The sequence below is a fragment of the Haemorhous mexicanus genome, chromosome 5 (genome assembly GCF_027477595.1).
Source record: "Haemorhous mexicanus isolate bHaeMex1 chromosome 5, bHaeMex1.pri, whole genome shotgun sequence".
In the NCBI taxonomy this organism is placed as follows: Eukaryota; Metazoa; Chordata; class Aves; order Passeriformes; family Fringillidae; genus Haemorhous; species Haemorhous mexicanus.
The window spans coordinates 18439770-18461157 of NC_082345.1; the positions used below are offsets into that span (position 1 = coordinate 18439770).

The 21388-nt window shown below is 40.3% G+C and overlaps 1 protein-coding gene across 1 annotated transcript in view; it reads right to left on the reverse strand.

Annotated features, from left to right (window-relative positions):
• The window catches only part of ANO2 (anoctamin 2), a 150373-nt gene that overhangs the window by 2217 nt on the left and 126768 nt on the right, over nt 1-21388 (reverse strand). The window contains exons 20-24 of the mRNA XM_059847912.1: nt 16822-16970; nt 8703-8855; nt 8547-8599; nt 6356-6537; nt 1063-1168 (exon numbers count right to left, since the gene is read on the reverse strand). Of these exons, the coding sequence (XP_059703895.1) occupies nt 1063-1168; nt 6356-6537; nt 8547-8599; nt 8703-8855; nt 16822-16970 (643 nt within the window). The remainder of the gene's footprint in view (nt 1-1062; nt 1169-6355; nt 6538-8546; nt 8600-8702; nt 8856-16821; nt 16971-21388) is intronic.

Below are 21388 nucleotides of genomic sequence, written 5' to 3' on the forward strand. Positions count from 1 at the left end.
TCACAAGTTCTGAAACACAAGGCAAAGATACCTGTGTGTTTCCAGTGAGGCCTGAGCACACAGCAGACAACTTTCATGGCCATTCTGTCCTCAAATCCTTCTGTATGCTGACAAGCAGGATTGTTTTTTACACTACCACACTGTGCAAGTCAAAATCCCAAACCTCAGGTGTCAAGGTGATTACAGGTGCTGCTTATAACATCAAGCAGGAAGCATACTGGGCAAAAAGTTTTGCTTGCTAGCAAAATCTATAGATAAGCAATGCTTTGGGGGTTTGTATTGTCATGAAAATGCTTTGAGTAGTGTGTTGTGTAATGCCTGGAAACGTGTGAGAGCAGTTTGCTGACAGGGCTGCTAGCACGAACTCTCCACCCCCATCTGAGATAATGCAGCTAATTAACCAGGGAATGTTTTCTGGCAGAGCAGGCAGAGGGTTTGAAGCCCAGCAGAACCAGTTGCTTTCAAGTGCTTTGCAGCCAATGGTGGAAAATTATTGAAGGCACAGCAGAGAAGCCAAAGAGGCAATACAAACCCAGCAAGATTCACAGAAACACTTGGGAATACTTGGCAGGTGGGGAAAAAAGAAAGGCAGATTTGAAAAAGAGGGATGGGCCCAATTTCGTTGTGGAAGGATCCCAGATCATGGAGGAGGGCCGAGAGAAGCCATTGGAAAGGCAAGCCATGCTAGCAAATCCCTTGCTAATAAAATCCTCACACGGGGAGAATTTACTGTGCTCCATTCAAGAAAGCAGCAAAAAACCTTGGATGATTTATTACTTCTGTTTATTTCTTGCTTTGGGTAAAGAACAGCAATTAACAAGCTTACACAGCATTTATGTGCTTTCTACAAGTGGTGCCTCTGAGAGTATAAGAGTTGACAAAGTCCACTTAAACATTCAAAAGCCTGGGGTATTTTGGGGATCACTGCTAACACCAAGGGCTAAGGAAGCTGTGGGTCTTGCTTTCCACATCTATTGGACATGGGCTGCTTTGGAACATGCATTTAGATCCATCTATGATGATATTTCTGTGTCTGAAAGTGAAGCATCTCAGCAGACTTACCTGAAATAGAATCACAAAAGCCAAGCGAGCAGACAAGACTGCCCAGTACTGCTTAGAAAACTCGTACTGGTGTGGGGACCAAGGTGGTTCTCTGTAGTCTTTGAACCTGGAGATGGAAACAGCTCAGTTATCACAGTTCCAGCAATTTCCTCCAGCACCAATTGCTGTGATTAATGTGATTTTCCAATCACAAAACTTAAAGAATCAAGTCCTCCAGATGTTCTTACTTCAACCCTTATTATGAAATACAACTTCAGAATTAGAGCTGGACTACCTCCACTGAATTTAACACACTCAGTCTGGTTTTCACAGTTGTAACCAAAACCAGAACATTCTTTTAACTTTTGAAATGTCCAGATTTTAGAGGATTGACAGAAGTCCCCTTTATTTTATGAAGTAAATTAACATCGATGTACACGGAATAGAATGCTGAAATGAAAGAGAAATAGTCCAAGGCATTTTCAGACTGAATGAGACAAACCTGCATTCATTTCACCTAAAACTTGATTAATTTAGGGAATAATTCAGCCTATATAAAATGTGACTCATGCTATGGTGATTCCTGTCTTTGCATTAACGAAAGGGGGAGCCATGGGGAAGGCACTTCCTAAATTAACTGTCTAGCCTTTGACAGGATAAAACAGAGTGGTTTGGTGTAAGGACTGTTGTTTTTAGTATTATCATCTATCATTTGGAAGTAAACAACAGGCTAATAAAGATCACAGATGCTCCTAAATTGGAAAGTTTTGCAAATAGCAGGAAATGCAGAAAGCAATAAGAAATGGAGACAGGAAACACAATGAGAATACTATGGAAAATGGAAAATTATTAAAAATAAAACACTTGGATCTTTGAAGGAATAGTGTGTGAAAGTGGAAATATCCTGGAGCTTGCAGAGGCTAGCAAGTTAGCACAAGTTTGAAGTATGGCAGCAGGACAGTGTATGACTTGTGGGTGTATCAACAAAAGTCACAATGGTGCTGGGGGGGGGAATTAGCCTTCCTCTAAACAGCCCAGGTAAATCCACACTTGGAATGCTGCATTCAGCCATTCAGCTGTGCAGATTCCGGGGGGGGGGGGGGGTTGGAGGTGGCGTGGAGGAGGGAGGGAAAAGAAAAGAAAAAATAAAAGGGAAACAAAAGGAAAAGATAGTGACAAATTAAAGGTAGTTCAGGAAAGCAGTACAAGGGCTGAGGAGATTGACTCATCGGGAAGATTAAAGAGCAGCACATGTATTGCTTCACTTTGGTAAGTAACAGCCACAGTTGGACATGATAACCATGCACAAATTGTGCCCTTAGGACTGAAAGGGATAATTTAGTGCTGTTCCTAGTGTTTGACTAGGAGTAATGGGATGAAATTAAGAAAGGGAAAATCTGTTTTGAATACCACAAAACCTGTCCTGACAGTAAGATTCATTAGACTGTGCAAAAGCCTCCGTTGGGGGATAATGGAGAAGGTTCATATATAAAATCTGTCAGCTTCAGTTTGCAGGTGCGCTTGCCAAAATTACCCTCAGGTTCTACCCACATGGTTTTGCATGATAAATTACACATTTGCAGTCCATGCATTCCCTACATCCTGCTGCTCCCCAGCCCCAATAAACTGAGTCTGGAATGCTGGATGTCATTCTGTGCTGCAGCTTCTGGAGACAAAGGACACGAGGTACAGCCCATGGGGAGGAGAATACCACTTTAAACTGGGGGCTATGTTAATTTAAGGAAGAACTCCCTGGGCTGTGTTAGCCCCTGGATGGTTTTGCTCAGCCGTGCATGAACAGGTCATGTCTTAGGATTCCTGTGCTGTTCCTGCACTGCCAGATTCCCCCCTCTGGTACTTTTCTGGACATTGTGGAGTCCCACATGTTGCTCAAATCTGTACAAGTGCTGCATCAAGGGCCAAAGTCAGTTCCCTTGAACTTAATCTGCTTGAACATCAAAGCCAAGGAAAGCCACTGAATTTCTTGTGGACTTTGCTGACCACTATAAATCAATCCCAGTCTTGAAACAGAGCCCAGGTTCACCTGGAATGCTCACCAGCTGTGGTGGCTTTTCCATTTAATGTGTTCTGAGCTTCACAAACTATGTAAGTATTGCAGGACATCAGACCCCTTGGAAATTTCACCTGGCTCAGCTGGGAATCACACTGCTTGTGATGCCTGAACCTACACTCAACAGAAGCTAGCAAATGATTTATGGTGAAGGAAAATGTTGACAGAGCTATAGATGAGATAGCTGGGCCTCCTCCCCACCTCCTTTTTTAACTTATTCTCTGGCACATGGGACTCCAAAGGGCCTTTCCTAACCCCTAGATTCCACAGGTAGTTTCTTTTTTACAAACACCATCTTTTCAGGTCAAGAAGTACTTGGACAATATCCTCAAGTGTGATTTTTGGGGTCTTCTGTCCACCGTCAGGATTTGATGATTCTTGTGGGTCCTTTCCAAGTCAGGGTAATCTATGATTCTCTGATTCCCTCACCTCTTCAATGCTTCATTCTTAAAATATTTAATTCAGCAGATATGGTAGGAACAGCAACCAACTAGTGCTGCAAAGACAATTACGTTTCCAAAATAACAAGCAACTGTAATTCCACTGAAAAAGCACAAGAATATGAAGTGGTCAATGTTGAAAAATAGAGCACAGAAAAGTTATTAGGAAGAATAGAAAAATGTGCACAGAAAGTAGAGAATTGTAAGAGAGGGGAAGCTGGGTGGAGACAATTGAAGCTAGAGCTAAGACAAAGATGTGAATGCATTTCAGAAGTTTATTGTGTGGGGGAAAAAAAAGACTGGTAAAAAAAAAATCTAACTAGGTATATAGGTGGAATTTCAAATCAGTCCAAATAAGCTAATCTGTTTAATTTCCTTCTTCAGCTGGCCTTTAGAGGAAATTGGAGAAAACATGCATAATCACAGAATCAGCAGTGCAGGAGTAAATAAGTATTAGTCAGGGGAAAATGGTGGCATCCACCACTGATCATTAGGAATAGATGAGATTAATCCCATTACATTAAGAAAATAAACATAAAGACACTTTATAAAGTTTCTGAATATTGGAGCAGACCCATGTTAAAGTTCCTTGAATGACTCCATATCTGCTGCTTCCTTTTTTCAGTGTGACCAGTAGGTTTCTATGTACTCCATCATCATACAAAGCTACGAGGATTAAAAGGGAAAAACCAGTAAAAATATCTGATATCTTAGCAAGATTTGCTTCTAATTTGCCTTCAGCTATACAAATGCCATTTTTCCCTGAAAGAAAAAAAGTAAAATTACAACTAATACTGTGCATCAGAACAGCTTTACAGCAACCTTTATTTGGAAGCAGTGCCAAAGACTTCACAGCACTGCAAAAAATGCCGCTCTAAATATTTGAAGAATGTATTCTGTATGTTCAGTGGCAGGGTTGTTTCTGGCTTGTTATGGTTATTTTTAAGATACCTTAATGTCTGGCAATGCCCGTAAGGAGAAAAATGCAGCCTCATTACAACCACATTTATCTCCAGAGATCACAGAAATCTAAGAATAAGAGAGGTCAGCTTGTTCCCAATGCATTTGCCAGAAACAGAAATACAGATTTTATTTCCAGCTAGAGGGGCAGTGTTTGGTCGCCTGTCTCTTGGGATGCAAGTTAGAGACACCATACTTTATCACAGTGATAGTTCTGTCCAAAGCTGAGATTTTGATAAGATTCAAATGAGGCACATGATAATGAGAAATGGTGTTTGTGGATGCTGGCATATTTTCCCAATTGTCTACTGATAAGAGAAATGTTCCCATAGTTCTGTCTCACTCATACTAGCACATTAATTTTTTTCCTCTTCTCAGTCTCTTAGATGGTGTCATCAGGCAGGGACCACTTTTGAACACAGTGTAGATGATGCCCTTCTCCCTGTATATAGGCTTTGTTGAGTATTTGGCTGTGTATGACCATACTAATGTGAGGAGTGCCTTTCACCCTGTTGTTAATGCACATATTTCCAAACACACTGGAGCTTAAACATCTATAAACAGAGGCCAGTGGCTGGAAGAAGGTAAAAAGCAGCACAGTGAAAGTAGCAAGATCACAATGAAGTGGATCAAGATGCTAGTTGAAGGAAAACACATGCAAATTTAGGGATGAAAAATTAAAGTGCTAGAGTGGAAAAGCATTTCACAGACTTACAAATCTGAAAGTCTGGAGATGCTGCATACTCTAAAAGGAATACTTTGCTAACAAAAGTCCCAGCAGCAGAAATGGGGAATTGCAGACCTCACTAGCTTAAAAGTAGCTTAAAAGTTAGGAGTGCATTCATCTGTCCTCTGCTGTATTCAAGGTGAGAAGGTAGGTTCCCCCCAACGGCAATCCCAACAGCACTGCCAGAGTGACAGGGACAGATTTCTCTCCCTGTTTACCCTGCTTCCAGTGAAGAACCTGGGATGTGTCATTTTGTGTGTTATAGTTGGGCAAGATATATACCCCACTTAAAATCAGTGTGAAATATATTGCACATCAAAGCAAGGGATGGAAAACCATTCTACATTAAGGTTATCCTTAAATAAATGGAAGAGGAACATTTATAATTATTTTGTGCCATTGCAGAGACAAAGCACAGGGTGAATTCAAGGGAGTCAAGAAGGAAAGGGAGACAGGCTGTTGAGCTGTAATGCTCTTTGAATTTCTGTATATTGTTTTTAAAATAAGCTGGAGCCACATTAGTGATTTCTCATACAAACTGGAACTACTCTATAGGTACCTACTATTTGGGACATATTTTAAATGAAGTTGGGCCATGTTTCCCCAATCAGAAAAGATGTATCTGAAATAGAAGACAGGTACCTGGTAACTGGTGCAGGTTCTAAAGATAGGCATAATATATTGAAAACTCATATCTCTGCAAGTAAGGATCGAATTTAATAAAGACAGAGAAAGCCTGTCATAAAATAAATAAAATCATAAAATAAAATAAAATCTGGTTCTAATTATTGGGTGTTCATTTTAAAAAATAATTCTTTTTAATTAAAGCTGTATCTTTCAGTAAAGGAAGTGTTAGTTTGCTTTTTTCTGTGGATCAAGTCTGTCTAAATTGTTTATTTTGCCTTTTAATGCCCTGAAAAAACCCCTTTTAAAGACCTTGTAATGCAGTGAAAATTCTCTCAAAGCAGTACTTCCAAAACCACTTTTTCAAAGGCACATGAATATTGCTGAATAGGTGGCCATATAAGTGAATTTTATCAATTCCCACTGTGAAAAATGACATAAGAGCCAAGGAAATTCCCTCAACTGTGCAAACTGCCGTTACAAGTACTTTACCTGCAGAATGAAACCTCCTGTGCAAACAGGGAGTTTTCTGGTTGTGTCCCATCCTTGAGCTGGCTGACATTGAAGTATGAGAGGGTGTGATTGATGAAGCCATGCATGGTTCCATTCTGGCTGTATGCGTATTGATACATAAGGCGTGGGATGAAATCGGAGGTGACAGCAATGACAAAAGCCTGAGAGATGGAAAAACAAACAAAAAAACCAAACAAGAAAACAACAGCATCGTGAATCTGTGTCTCCAGGTTAAGTAATTCAGGGGGAAATTTTCATGTTCAGGTAAATTTAGAGTGGTGGTGAAGGGAGTTATATGGTCAGAATTGGTACAGAATGAAGGGAGAGTTATATTGCAAGAATTGGTACAGAATATTTGCACAGTAATCTGCTCTGTCTCTCCAAGGGAAGGCTCAGCTAGGGAAGTAGCAAAAGCAATTAATGGACTGTACATTGCTCCAATTCTTTTCATCTCTGGAGCCATTAGGAGGTTTATCGCTAGTTTAAAGAAACCCTACAACAAGACCTAATAGCCAGTTGGTATAATTTGGGCTACATTTTGGTGTAGTTATACCAAACCCATTGAGTGTAAATGTCCATTTTCCCCTCAGCGTGAGGATTCACACATCTCACACAGGGGAATCTCATGCTGGCATTAAACCTCATGAGACTGGTATCCCATACACCTGGTGTAATTGTGGGGGCAATCAGTCACAGAAATCTCTACATCATATCAAGAAGAATCCCTTTGATTTCTGCTCTGGACTCTTTCCTGTTGGAGCAGGTCCAGAGGAGGCCATGAAGATGGCCAGAGAGCTGAAGCCCCTGTGCTATAGAGACAGGCCAAGAGAATTGGGATTGTTCAGCCTGGAAAAGAATAGGATTTAGGAGGAGACTTAGGAGCCCCTTCCAATACCTGAATAGACTCCAAGAGACCTGGAGAGGGACTTTTGACAAGGGCCTGGAGTGACAGGACAAGGGGTAATAGCTTCACACTGACAGAGAGTAGGTTGAGATGGGATATTGGGAAGAAATTCTTCCCTGTAAGGGTGCTGAGTCCCTGGCACAGGTTGCCCAGAGCAGCTGTGGCTGCCCCATTCCTGGAAGTGTCCAAGGCTAGGCTGGATGGGGCTGGAAGTAACCTGATATAGTGGAAGGTGTCCCTGCACAGGCCTTGGAATGGGTTGATTTTTAATGTCCCATCCAATCCCAACCATTCTACAATCCTATACTGATTTAAAACTGATTTAAAACTATATTTTGCTACATGATAATTTCCTGTGTCAATATTATCCAGATGGAGAAGCAGAATTGGGCATTCAGTATTTTTTTTTTCAGGTATGCACATATTTACATTTCTTTCAAGAAAAGGTATTTAATCATACTTTGCTGGAATCCCCAGGAAATAAACATTTCCAGAGTTTGATCAACACAGGAAATAATCAACGATCATAAATCTGCAAAATGTATTCAGAGAAAAATAAGAGGCGGCAGAGTTTATCTCCTCCAGCACAGCTCAGGGCTGGACAGCTGAAGTCTGTGCCTGACAGTGAGATTATGGGGATGTACAGGGGACCACAGATTTCCTGCCTGAATTCCTGGAAACTGGAGAGCAATGAGTGAACATTGTGAACTCCACCCAAGTGAAACAACACTACCTTCTGGATGCATTAAAGTGCTGCGCTGTTGTGGCAAGAGCTATTTTATTAAAGAAATTGTATAACATTGCATAACACCTCTCCACGAGTTCTCCCTTCAGTAGTGAAAATCCCCTCCCTTTCCAAAGGGCTTTGATATCTTGCATATCTCTGGTGTTATTCCATGACCGTAAAGGTATTTTCCAATGTAAATTATTTTATAATTAAAATTATAATTATAATTATAATTATACTTGTAAAAACCCACTAGAAACTATTAGGATTAAAGTCCTAGGGCATGAGATTTTTTATCTTAAAGCCTATAGAGGAAAATTTTATTTAGGGAATACATATAACACAGTAAACATAATATATCTGTATTCTGTTGTATTGGAGTAATTGAGAAAATTAGATGCCACTTTTAAATTATGCTGAAGGGATAATAAAATATGAACAATTATAAACAATAAATTATAAAGAATTTTAAATTATATTGAAGGAACAGTAGAAGCTTCCAAGATCATGGTTAGAGACTGGTGTAACCAAACACTTACATTAATAATCACTGAAAGCTTTCCAATACCACTCAAGATGTTATACCAAATACCTGTAAGTGAAAGAAAAAAACTTATGAATGGGCTCATTATAAATTTTCTTATTTGTTTAATTGTATTTTTGGTCTTATCTTCCCTGCAGTGCTCATTACTCACCTATATCTTTTTCTCTCACTGTGTCTGGCCTCCTCAGCTCAGTAACAAATTTTTTTGCATCAAGACGAACCTCAATGATGTTGTTCAGAAGAGCAAATACAGGGGCCAGAGGGAAGGAGGCAACAAAGAGTGTGACAAAGCCAAACTGGATAACTGGGGGGGAAAAAAAAAACCAATGTTTTTTGATGGCTTCTGAAGGGAGCAGCAAATTGTTGATGAGCTTTGTGCATTACCAACCCCACAAAATTCCACTTCCCAGTTTGGTCCCAGGAATAAATATCCCAGAGTAGAGCTATGAAGACACAAAAGTTTGTCACTATGGTTTATGAATGTTTCTAATAAAGCTTCAAGCTGCTAGCACAAGCAAAAACCAAAGGAAACAATAAATTTAATAAAGGACAAAGGGTTCAGAGTCTATTTTTCTGCATTTATTCATAATAAACTGAAATAGTCCATGCTGTTTCTTTCCTGTCCTTTTCCCTGTAAGGAAAGTGATACACAATCAAGCAAAAGGAGAAAATCTACAAGGTGCCACTATTTCTTCCCAGCTTCCTTTGAAAAAATTGGTGGCAGCCTGTGAAAAGCAAGGATAGAAGTATCTCTGTGGATGCAGGAGCTAGTGGTGTTCTGCAGCACTTTCATCCCTCCTTCTGCAACTGATATCCTCCAAGTTCAGAAATACTCCTCTTTAAATTGAAACAAAGGTGAATTTTATATAACTATATATTAAAATATAAATATTAAACTAATAAATCTGACTGTGATCTACATCTCAGAGTTAAAAAAATATTAGCATAGAAAAAGTATTGGTGTGTTCCAATGCCCTATTTACTGTGGCTTCTTTTTTGGCAAATCCCTGTTCTATCTCCAATGAGGGAGGAATTGCACTTTTCTGAGAAAATAGCACAATATTCTGTGCACATGCACAATATTATACTTTAAAATATTTTCCTTCATCACTGTTGTCACAACGTACAACTAACTCTTGAAACAGTTTCCCCCAGGACCTTCTCTCACATACATCTTTTTTTTTGTGTACAAGTCCTCAGATATTTCCCCTTTCTAATCACAGGAACAATATATTTGCATATGAAAGTAAAATCGCTGTACATCAATTATAAGGCCTTTAGAATTTCATTCTTATTGTTTTGTTCTGAGATTAAGTGTATACACTAAGATGGAGCTTTTTCAAAGCATACAAACATCCAACCCTTGAAATCATACTTTCCTGACTATTTTATGTTCAGAGTCAGGAAAAGAAATTAACAAGGAAATAAAACCAGATGTTAAAGTAATGTCCCCAAAAACTGTGAAATGCTTAGAAAAATACATAGCATCAAAATATGCCTTATTTGGTTCTAAGTGAATTTAGCAGGAATACAGCTGGAAGGATTCTGTAAAAGAATAAAATAAAAAGAAAAAAATAAAGAAGTATTTGCAATGCTTTAAGAATAAACCACTCATGCATTTGCTTTGATGTTGTTTGTAGCCCCTTCATTCATTGTCTGGGAAAATGCAGTTTAATTATTTTTCAAGTTCATGAAAAAATGTTCAAGGTATGCAAAGGACTTTCGGATAATTGTGTAAATATGTCTTCATAGAAAACTCCGCACCAGAAGTGTTTGTGTGGCCATCTTGAAATCTCTTCAACCTTCTTATGCAAGTCTAAATTATGCAAAAAGCAGGCAAGAAAAGCAATTCCAAAGCCAAACCCAGAATTTAGATGGCAGTGTGCAACAAACTAGCAAACAATCATTAAATGGAGGAGTCTTTGAATAGCCTAAGCAATTCACAGGTATCTGTTGAGCGTGATCAGTGTTTCTAGAATCAAACCTGAATAAATTACAAAGAGAAGAATCTCTGTCCAGATCCCAGAAGGAATCTCATCTCAGCATCCTGGAGTTCTGTGGATGCCTGTCTGGTCACACTGGAAATATTTACAATACTTTTAGGACACACTCTTCCATCAAGGACACTTGACACCAAGATGTCCTTTTTTTTGCCTGAAAAATCTTGATAGTAACCCTTAAATACCCTTTTTATGTTCATGTTTCTGCTCCATACAAAGCTCTTTATGTGTCCATGTAGAGGGAAAAAGCTGAAGAGACCTGTGTCAGGTGCTGGAATTCTGGCCATCCATCCTGTTTCATCATTTTCCTACCCCTGGTAGGCCAGCCTGGAGACATGAGCAATAAACATTGCCTGGGCTCATGGCGCAAGCTGGAAAATAAAACAATTGAAGGCTGGGTATAGTGGAAAGTCAGGGACATAGGAAACATCTTCTCCTGGGGCATCCAAGCAGAATGTGCTGTCACTGAGACAGAGCCTTCATCCTTCTGATGAGGGAAAAAGCACAAAGCACATGCTGGTGGTGCCTTTACTGTCTGAGTTGAGCAGGAAAAAGGCCAAGGGCTCAGAGCCAGCCCTTGAGTTTCACAACACCTGATGCCACATCTGCAGCACCTCATCCAGCCCTGGGTCCAAGACAAAAACTCTGAAGGACAAACAGCATCCAAAGAATTGTCTCAGGTCACAGCCCTTCTCCACTCTTCACAGAAGCTGTGCAGGGTCTGAGCAGAACCCCAGCCCAACAGCAAGACACCCTGTTCCTCTAAGTCTGGCCTCTAAGTTATGACTAAGAGCACAAATCAAAGCTTTTAAGTTATGAATCTGAAGGGTGGTGGCTGCTGTTCTTGTGTAAGGGATACAGAATCAGTCCCCAGCACAAAATCTTTCATGGTGTGGATACTTACTCTACAAGATTTGCATGCTCAGTAGTGTGAGTAACCCAGGTATCTTTTACCTCAAAACCTCACCTAAGACAAGGTATTTATTTACAATTCTGTTGCTTTTATTTCCCCTCTCTTCTTCATCAAAAATACCTGTCATAGAATCACATGTTACTGGAAGTAAAGAGTGGAAAAATCACTTCTATGCTAAGCAGCTTTCCAAATCCTAGTAAGAAAATTTTCAATATACAGCCAGGCCTGGATGAAAAACTAAGGAAAAGGGGTAGTTTATAACTCTTCTGTAATAAATGTATTCCACAAGCCTACACAAAACCACCAATGGTATTTTCAAAACCACCCTCATTATAGAGATTATAGAAAAATGCAGGTTTCTCTTCAGCAATTTTTTTTCTTTTTCTGCCTCACACATTGCCTTTTTGATGGCTTTTCCTGCTTTAGGGAAAATTCTTCCAAACCTCTCAGATTAATCCTTATAGTAGTCAATAGGTACAGACATTGGATCTGATCATTTTCTCCTTGTGCAATTGTTTTTAAACAGAAGTTGGATGATGAAACCTTTTATTATTACTTCTCCTTGAGGAAAAATGTTTTTGATCAATTGCCACATGAAGCTTGGACTCCTAGATGGGTTAGGCTAGAGAAGGGAAGACCAAATGAAATAGGAATCTGAAAATAATTTCCGATTTCAGTTTCTTCTCAAGGAAACACAAGTGGTGTAAATTTCAGACATTCAGGTGCATCATTTTTCTCTTGGAGCCAATTTAATAAAATTTCTTTCATTAGCAATATTTATTGATAATTTAAATATCGATTTCTTGCCAACTTCTATCACTGCAGGCCACTTACACACTTTGCAAACTTGCTGCCATGTGGAAGAAGAAATTGCTGTACATGCTACTGACTTTGGGAATGCACATGGTATAGTATATTGGCCTGGGTCAAAAGTCTTTGCACAGTTTTGGAAGCAGGAAATGCTAAGGACAAATTTGACACACATTGAAAGTGACAATTTATGTTTCAGGATACTTGAGCAAAATTTTCTGATCACTCAAGCATTTTAAGAGTGTCTCCACTAAGAAATGGAGATGTCAGTTAATAATATCAAAACCAACAGTCATGAGGAATGTCATTGGTGCAAGTCAAATCTTTGTGCAGATATGCTATTGCAGGCAAGGCTGCATAACAAAAAAGCTCAGCAGAGTCTGCTGGTGAAATCAGATTAAAAGACTTTCACCCTAAAAAATTTATCTTGTTATCCATAGAATCACTTGGGCTGGAAGGGACATTTAAATGTCATCTAGTCCAAACTTGTGCAATGAGCAGGGACTTTCAAATACATCCTGTTGCTTAGAGCTTCATCCAACCTGGCCTGGCATATTTCCAGGGATGGGGCATGCACCACTTCTCTGGGCAACCTATGCCAGTGTTTCACCATCCTCATTGTAAAAAAAATTCCTTCTTACAGCTAATCTAATTTGTTGGCATGGACTTGAGTGACTGACATTTTGCAGAAACCAGTTTCAGGAAACAGAGTAACCTTTGCCAAATGGGAAAACAGAGGAGGTTAAAAAATAACCAGTAAATCTTGCTATTTCTATGAATCTACCATGATTTAAATGAGGGCAGGGGTAGGAGTGTGAGAAGATGGAAGTCTCTCTAAGACTTCAGGATTGTTAGAATAAGAAATAAGAACAAAAATGAAAACAGATTGGAAACGGACATCCCAAAATTTAAGTGGGGTAGTTATCATCAAAAACTCCTTTACCTGTGGCACATCATGCTTCAAAACGCATCCTGAGACTGCTCCAAGCACTGTCCCTCTGAGAAGTGCTGCCTTAATGGATTAATTTGTTTCATAACGAAGAGCAAAGAGAATGTGTGATTTGCCATGTGGGCAGTGGGCCAGACTCCAGGTTTTGACAGAAATCAGTAAAAGAGATTGGATGTATGGATAAAAAAGGCAAAGACTGCCTGTGATTAGGGTACAGCCTAGTGAATGCTAGACTTGGAAGCAAGAATCTTAGCTAAAGATGTCATGCATCCTTAAAAGTGGGAGCAGGACAAACCTGAATGTAGTGACTACTCACACTTGGATACGTAATCTGCCTGCTTCTGCATGAAACCCCATCACCATCTGCATGGGGAAACCCCAAAGGATGCAGCAAGCCCTACCTGCAATTCCTCCTTCAGCTGCTTCATTCCAGATTGCCACTGATGCCTGAGGGTGGTTGCCTGAGTAAATCAGTGTGAAAACTAAGAAGTTCTGAAACAGCAAGCAGATTTCTCTCTTTTCCTTATATCATACCTCTTCTTGCATTCCAGTAACCCTGTCTTTTTAAGTAATTCAGGAGAAAAAAAAAATCTTCCTCTGGCCTTCTGCATTGCTTCCCTTCCCACTGTCCCCAGCTCAAAATTAGAGAAATAGATAAATACTCTGTTGAGCTGCCTCTTGCAGCATGATGCCCTTGACAACAATCCCAGCTGACAGGTTCAGTGCTGAGCTGCACCAAGTGCTTCCTGCAAGCGTGAGTGGTCTGAGCAGTGGATCTGACAGCTGAGAGCAGGGACATAGACCCAGGGCAGCAACCGGGGCTGGGGAGGTGCAGCTTCGCTTTTATCTGCTGCACATTTTTCTGCAAATCCCACAGGCAGGGCACAGCTTGGCAGACTGTGAGGCTTCTCCACTTTGGAAGCTCATCCTCCTGTTGTAAACAAATGTTTAGGTCAATAATTCATCTCTTCATTTTCCCTGAATCACCCCTGAGTAGCTGCAGGCTGAGAAGCTCACCACGGTTTATGAACTTGGCGCAAGGGACTGATCCAAATGACAGGCATAGTGTCTAGTGATTTATAACAAAAGTAGCTTAAACCTTGATACTACAAGTAAGAGCCATGGAACAGAATCATAGAATATCCCGAGTTGGAAGGGAGCCATCAAAGGGAACCATCGAATATCCCAAGTTGGAAAGGAGCCATTGAAGTCAAACTCCTGGCCCTGCACAGAATAGGCTAAGAATCCCACCATATTCCTGAGGGCATTGTCCAAACTCTGGCAGGCTTGGGGCTGGGACCACTTCCCTGGAACAGGTACCCCCAAACCTTAACAGACTGTGGTGGTACTTCCACATTTCTTTCTTTTTTTAAAAAAACAAACATATTAATCTACTTATTTCAGTGGCCATGATTTGACCCATCTTGGCAATTTCTAGAACTTGCTCCTAAAATTAGAATAACCCAAACAGTTTCCTAAGGGACTGTAGAGGGTGAGGAATTGTAGAGGGTGATCTTGTCCCCCAATGAATTGCAGCTGGACCAGTTGCTGAAGACTGGAGGCAGGCCTGATCTTGACAGGCCACACCTGTAATCAATAAGAACCAGTGCTACATAAGAGTAGGGAAGAGGAGTGAGTGGAGTCAGATTACTGTAAGGACCTGGAAAAGTCAGTGTGTAGAGGACCTGCCTGTGAGGTACATTAAGAGGGTATGAAGCTCTGATAATACGAAATCCTTGTGCTATGATGATGATAGAACCTATGCTACCTAAGACAACAAGGGACAGCATAACAAATGGCTAAACATGGGAGTTCCAAGAGGTACTCTGAAGCCAAACACAGGTAAGGAAAATGTCACTTTCTTAATTGAAGGACAGACTACTGATCTGCTTCCTTTCTGAGTATATGGTCTTAAATGAGCCCTTAAAACAAACCTGGCATTTTGGAAATTATGTTCAAACTCCCAGCATTGGAGCATCACTATTCACACAGCAGAATCAAGGCCACTGACAGCAAACCCAAGCAATGCTGACAAACATCACACCAGTATATATTTGTTACTGGTAACTAAGGTCCTTAGACTTTAGTCCTCCTTGTTCTTAGACCTAGCTAACCAAGAAATGTGGGTTGTTAAAAACAGATATTTCTGAGTTATTCCTGAGCCTAAAAATACAAAAAAAAAAATCTATTTTTTTTTTACCATTGTTCAACTTCAAAAATTGCTAAGAAGCTTGCTAAAAGTTTAAAGGAAGAAAAATCATGGGCTGAAGTAACTCATAGAAAAAAATTGTCCTAAAAGGATAATTTTTCAATAAAGTATCTTTAAGTGCAGAAGGGGATAAGATCACAGAAGTGACAATACAGACAAGATCCTGAGGTGAGGTGAGTTGGAACTATTGAGAGTGAGATAATGGGAGGTGAGGGATTCTTGATGGCACTACAGAGGGCAGGGCTGGGATCCTAAACATATCAATAAGATATCCCCAAATCTGTCGTCATGAAAAATACCTCATGTATACTTAGGTGTTTATAGATATACATAAATCCACCATTCTATAAATTTTAATGTATTCATTTTTAATTCAATTATAAATTATATCTACAAACCAAGAGTGTTTCTGTATAGAGAGATAAACCATATATGGTATTTAATTTTTTTGCCATAAAATATGTTCCCCTTTAGATATTTTGAGAATAGGGACTTGTGTTAAAACAGGAGTTGACACATTCAATATTTAACCAGATGTCTGGTTTTAGACACCATGCCCATTGTGCCTCTCCTCGAATTCTTGTGTGACCTAAAGCTTAGGTTTGCCTGAATTATTTCTTTCTTTTCTACTCCCCTACCCACAGCATTCCTGCTTTCTCCTTCCCTGCCTTTGCAGTGTCTACTTATGGGGCAGGTACAGGGCTGTGCTCCCCAGTAGAAGAAAAACATGGACACACTGCAGTGAATCCACTGGAGAGCCATTAAGATGGTTAAGAGATGAGAGGACCTGATGATCAAAGAGAAGCTGAGAGCGCTGGGTTTGCTGTACCACAGGGAAAAAAGGGGATATTACCCATGTGGCCAGTTGGAGAGCACAGAGCTAAAACCTTCTCAAGGGCAGCCAGTGAAAGGACAAGAGGCACAGGGCAACAATGGAAATGTAGGTAGTGCAACTTAAACATTAAAAACTCCTTGGTGCAAGGGAGATCAAATACAGAAAAAGTTGTTGAGTCTCCATCCCTGGAAATACTCAAAACCCAACTGGACATGTCTCTAGCTGACCCTGCTTTGAGCAGGAGGTTGGACCAGCTGATCTCCAGAAATCCCTCCTAACCATAGCTGCTGATTCTGTGGCTAAATGGTTTCTATGCACTTTCCTCAGCTGGGAACACTGGAATCTGGCAGCAGAAGTATTAACAGATACTGGGATTCATCATTATTTCTCTGTTGGCACTATGGTAGTCTCAAAGCCCTGCTGGCTCACATGGAATTTCTGCAAACTACAAGTGATACGGTATTTTTCCCCCTCTCTCATGACCATTTCTGGCATTCAGGCCTATGTAAGGCAATGGTTACTGCAGAAAGGGAAAGAAAATTCTGAAAACTTACTCATTTCCATGTATTCTGGAGTCAGCCCAGTAAAAGGTTCCAAGATGTAGTCAAGATCCCATTGCTGAGGGTCCTTGGATTGGTTGGTGTCCATTTCCTTTACCTCAGTTCTTTCATCTTTCAGCTTCCTAAAGAGCTTCTTGAGCTTCCTGAGGAACAAAAGTTCAGATTGAACCAAGTCTGGGGTTTTTTTCTGCTAAAAGACTTGGTCCAAATCTTTGCACAGCAAAACAAAATTAATCCTGTGTGACTTTGGTGCATCACAGGGGGAGTTTACACCACTCTGGGAAAGTTCAGATGTTGTTTATTGACAGGTACAAGCTAGTGAAGTTGAATCCAGTACTTTAAAGTAATTTTTCTCTCTAGATGCGTATTCCAAGGGGATCTTCCTGAAGATCCTGCAACCTAGATAATATTAGTAATTAGTACTCTCAAGAACATACTGAGTACCTCTCTTTTAACAAAATACAAAATGTAATGGTTTCATTTCACATTTTTACTACAGCCACAATTTCATCTCAATATAAAAATTGGGAACTCCCAGTATAATAGAATTTTAATGTAAAAAAATTGCCAGATGTTTATGGGTTGCCCAGAAAACTGCAGCTGCCCCATCCCTGGAATCATTCAGTGCCAGGCTGGATGGGGCTCTGAGCAACGTGGAGTAGGGGAAGGTGTCTCTGCCCATGGCAGGGAGCTAGAACTGGATGAGCTACAAGGTCCCTTCAAACCCAGGCCATTCTGTGATTATGGGATATTTCCAAAGAAAGAGGGTACAAGAATGTACTGAAAGTAGAAAAAGCAAAATCAAACACTGTCCCACTGAAATGGGGATACAAATTTAATGACAATGACAAATAAATTAGAGTAAAATGAATGATTTCTAAATGAAGAGTAAATTTTTCCCTATGTTCCCCCACCCCAATGATATTTTAAATACACATGCATCAGCAACTTCATGCTATTTTATACACTGAGAAATTCCCATGGAAAACCACAGTAGAATGAGGTATTTCTTCATAATCAAGGCAGCAAAATACAGTCAATTAGCATAAAATAGCCAGATTTATACTTATTGCATATCTTTCTCTTGCAGATGATATTTATCTTCCACAGAAACATACGGCACTATTTTACTGTTCTTCACATATGTGCCATGAGTGGAAATCCAGACTAATTCCAATGAGGTTTTGCCAGTAGTGTAAGCAGGGCTCTCCCACAAAATCTTCCCCCACAGCTTGGGATAAACCCTTTGAACTGTAGGTGTGTGGCCTGGATACAGGAATATTTGGGAGAAGGGGTTTTCCTTTGGACTTCCAGAGAAGCAGAACCACTTACCTGGACCCTGGCTTCAGTAGCAGGGCAAGGCTGAGGAACAAAAGCTGGAAAACACAATGAAGACTTTGCTGTGTGGGTTTATTGCTTCATTCCTAAATTTACACTGAGCTGTGGGATCGCTGTGTTCCCACAGTGACTGAGGAATTTCTGCACCTACCAGTGTTTACAGGACCCATTCCATTTCATCACCAGTATGGAGGAATTTGGGATTGGAAGACACTCTTTAAACAGGCCTAGATTGCATCAAGCCCTCTCAGATCCTGGATCATAAAGTTTCAAAAATCAACAGGACAACTGATTTTGTTTGAGGTGGAAGGAAGATGTAGCTCCCAAGTCTGATGGTAACACCATCAGTGCTTTGGCATTACTGGTAACCAGGACACTCAGATTGCACAGTTTTAAAAAAAGGGTGGGGGTAAATTTAAAATGCTTCACAAGACAGAATTAGATAAATCCTTACAAAGACTTTTACCTCCTACATCTTGCAAAATCAGCCATTTCAAGACCCTAGATTCCCTTTCTCCCCTTCTGCCTTTATGGCAGCCAAGGGAACTTTTCGGTGACAGAGGTGATGTATCATTCAGAGGGTAGGGGGCTGGGGCAGGATTTAAAATAATCAAAGAATTCCCAGGATGTTCTTCCAACATATCCCAATTAATTTCCTAATGTGAGGGACTCCCAGAGGATGGTGAACAATAGGTTCAAGACAATGCTAATTTCTGTTCCAATGAAATGATACAAGCTATAAATGTCTTTCACACTTCTGTGGGCAGATGAGAGTGAAGATGATCTTGTCATGGCACAGCAGCGGCTGAGATAAAATTTGAGTGTGTTTAGGTGTGAAATCTGTGCACGTGTGATCTAATGCTTCAGCTACAGCACCACAGAATCAAGTTCTGGAGATTAATGCATACACACACCTCCCATGAGAATCCAGTAAATAAAACAATTGTTGTTGGTTTTAATGTTTATTTCGGAATACATCAAATCCAGGGCTCTGTTGCTCAGACTAATTTTTAATTTTTCATCTGGTTATCTCTAAGCCAGGCATGATGAACAACACCTTTAACCATTTAGAGTTCAACTTTGAAGAATGTCTGCATGCTTCTTTTTAAGGTTTTTTGGTTTGTTTTTTTTTTTTTTTGAAAGATCAACTGACTGAAAGCAAGCCAAACCAATTATTTCAAATTTTCCACAAAAACCAAATATTACCTTTGTGTCATATCCAAGCATTGTGAAGTTTGAGACCAAGCAGAAATGTGTCAAAAAGTTAAAGGAACAGAGGAGAAGGATTTGCAGGGTGTTATTCTCCAGCTACGCAGCAATAGGGCAATGAAAACGAGTTTTGCAGAACCCTTTATCTGTACTTATGATTGTGACGCTAAAATTGAGTATGCTTTTTAAATGCCTTTGTTTGAAGCCCATTTCTTAATTACCCAGATCAAGGTTTTTAAAGAAAATTGACAGAAAAAGAGTTCTTTTAACTTCTGATTTTTTCCTGCTGTGCAGCCCCCCACAGTGAGGAAGTGGTAAGTTTGCCCATTCAGGATAGTGTCCCAGAAGCTTTGTACTGAAGAGGCTCATGCAGCAATGTTTCATGATTCCACACAGATCTGAGTAAAGAGGGAAACTTTTAGAGCTGTATAATAGCCATTATTTCTGGTCATTTTGCCAGGGAATGGCAAAAAGCAAGGTGCATCCTTAAGGAAACTGAACAGCATGTGAGAAGAACGAATGCAGGATGAGAAGGAAAGAAAATTACCAGGTTTTTGTCAGGCTGTGTCTAGAGCTGTTAAAAATGACACTGCAGCTTCTCACAGGGGATTGGCACCAAATTATTGTATTAGGTAAGAGGTGGAAATATGGTTGAATTATGCTGATTGTAATTCCCAGTATAACCAATAAGCACTGCATTATGCACGTTAACAAGCATCTGAAGTGAGCATAAAATCACTACCTGTCAATAACCCTCAAGATTTTGAGAAAAAATATTATGAAAAGAGAGAAATCAAGCTCCAAGCACATGGTGATTAGATGAACACTCCTTTTCAAAAATCAGAGAGATGATTCAACAGTTTCTCTATTGATACAGTAAGAAGGAGCAGCTGGATTTGGGGGATCTAGGGAAAAGAATGATGATGACTTGGGAAAAATGAAAAATTTGTGGAGTGAGTGAGAGTAGAATACATAGAGGCTGAAGAGGTGGGGCATCTGGAGGGCAGGTTGAAAGAGAACGGATGCAAGAAGATTACTTTGTTGGCACTAGTGTTTGTGTCTTCAGTGGATGTACAATTGGGGTTGTTCAGCCTGGAATAAGAAAGGCTCCAAGGGAACTTAATTGAGCCTTCCAATGCCTGAAGGAAACCTGTGGAAAAGATGAAGAGACACTCTTGACAAGGGATGGAGTGCAGGACAAGGGGGAATGGCTTCACACTGACAGAGAGCACGTTTACATGGGATATGGGGAAGAAATTCCTTTCTGTGATGGTGGAGAGGCCCTGGCACAGTTTGCCCAGAGCAGCTGTGGCTGTGCCATCCCTGGCAGGGTCCAAGGCCAGGCTGGATGGGGCTCTGAGCAACCTGGGCTAGGGGAATGTGTCCCTGCCCATGGCAGGAGCTTGGAACTGGAAGGTCTTTAAGGTTTCTTCCAGACCAAACCATTCTGTGATTCCATGATTCTATGAATACTTGCTAGAACAGAGATGCATGTGGAGGTTTTACATGAAAAGACTGAAAGCCCCTAGAATCCAGCTGCCAGGAACAAAGGATTATTTATAGCAGGTGGGGTTTTTAAGACTCTCCTTCCAGTTGATGCTTTTTGATCTGTAGGATAATGGAAAAAAGGTGCAGAGAGAAAGCTAAAAAGAAAGGATTCTTAGGCTGAGTACCTGGAGCACTTGTATCTGGACAAAAGGAAGAGCAGTGACCCAGACTCTTGTGTCCTTGCCTGTAATTTTCTTTCCTGCTTTTGGGGAGGAACACTGAAGATCCAGGCCTTCCTTCAGTCATATTCCTACAGTCTGTTCACATAAAGAAAAACCTTCTCACATTCACAGGCACAAGAAGGAAGCAGGGGAAGAACAAAAGTGTGTAAATTTCTTGTTCTCACACAAATTTTTGGTACAGCCATGCTTTCTTGGAACACTCAGATATCCTGGATTCTACAAGAGTTTCAGTTGTGTTTGGGGTTTATTGGTTTCTCAATCAGAGAAAAACCACTATAAAAAAC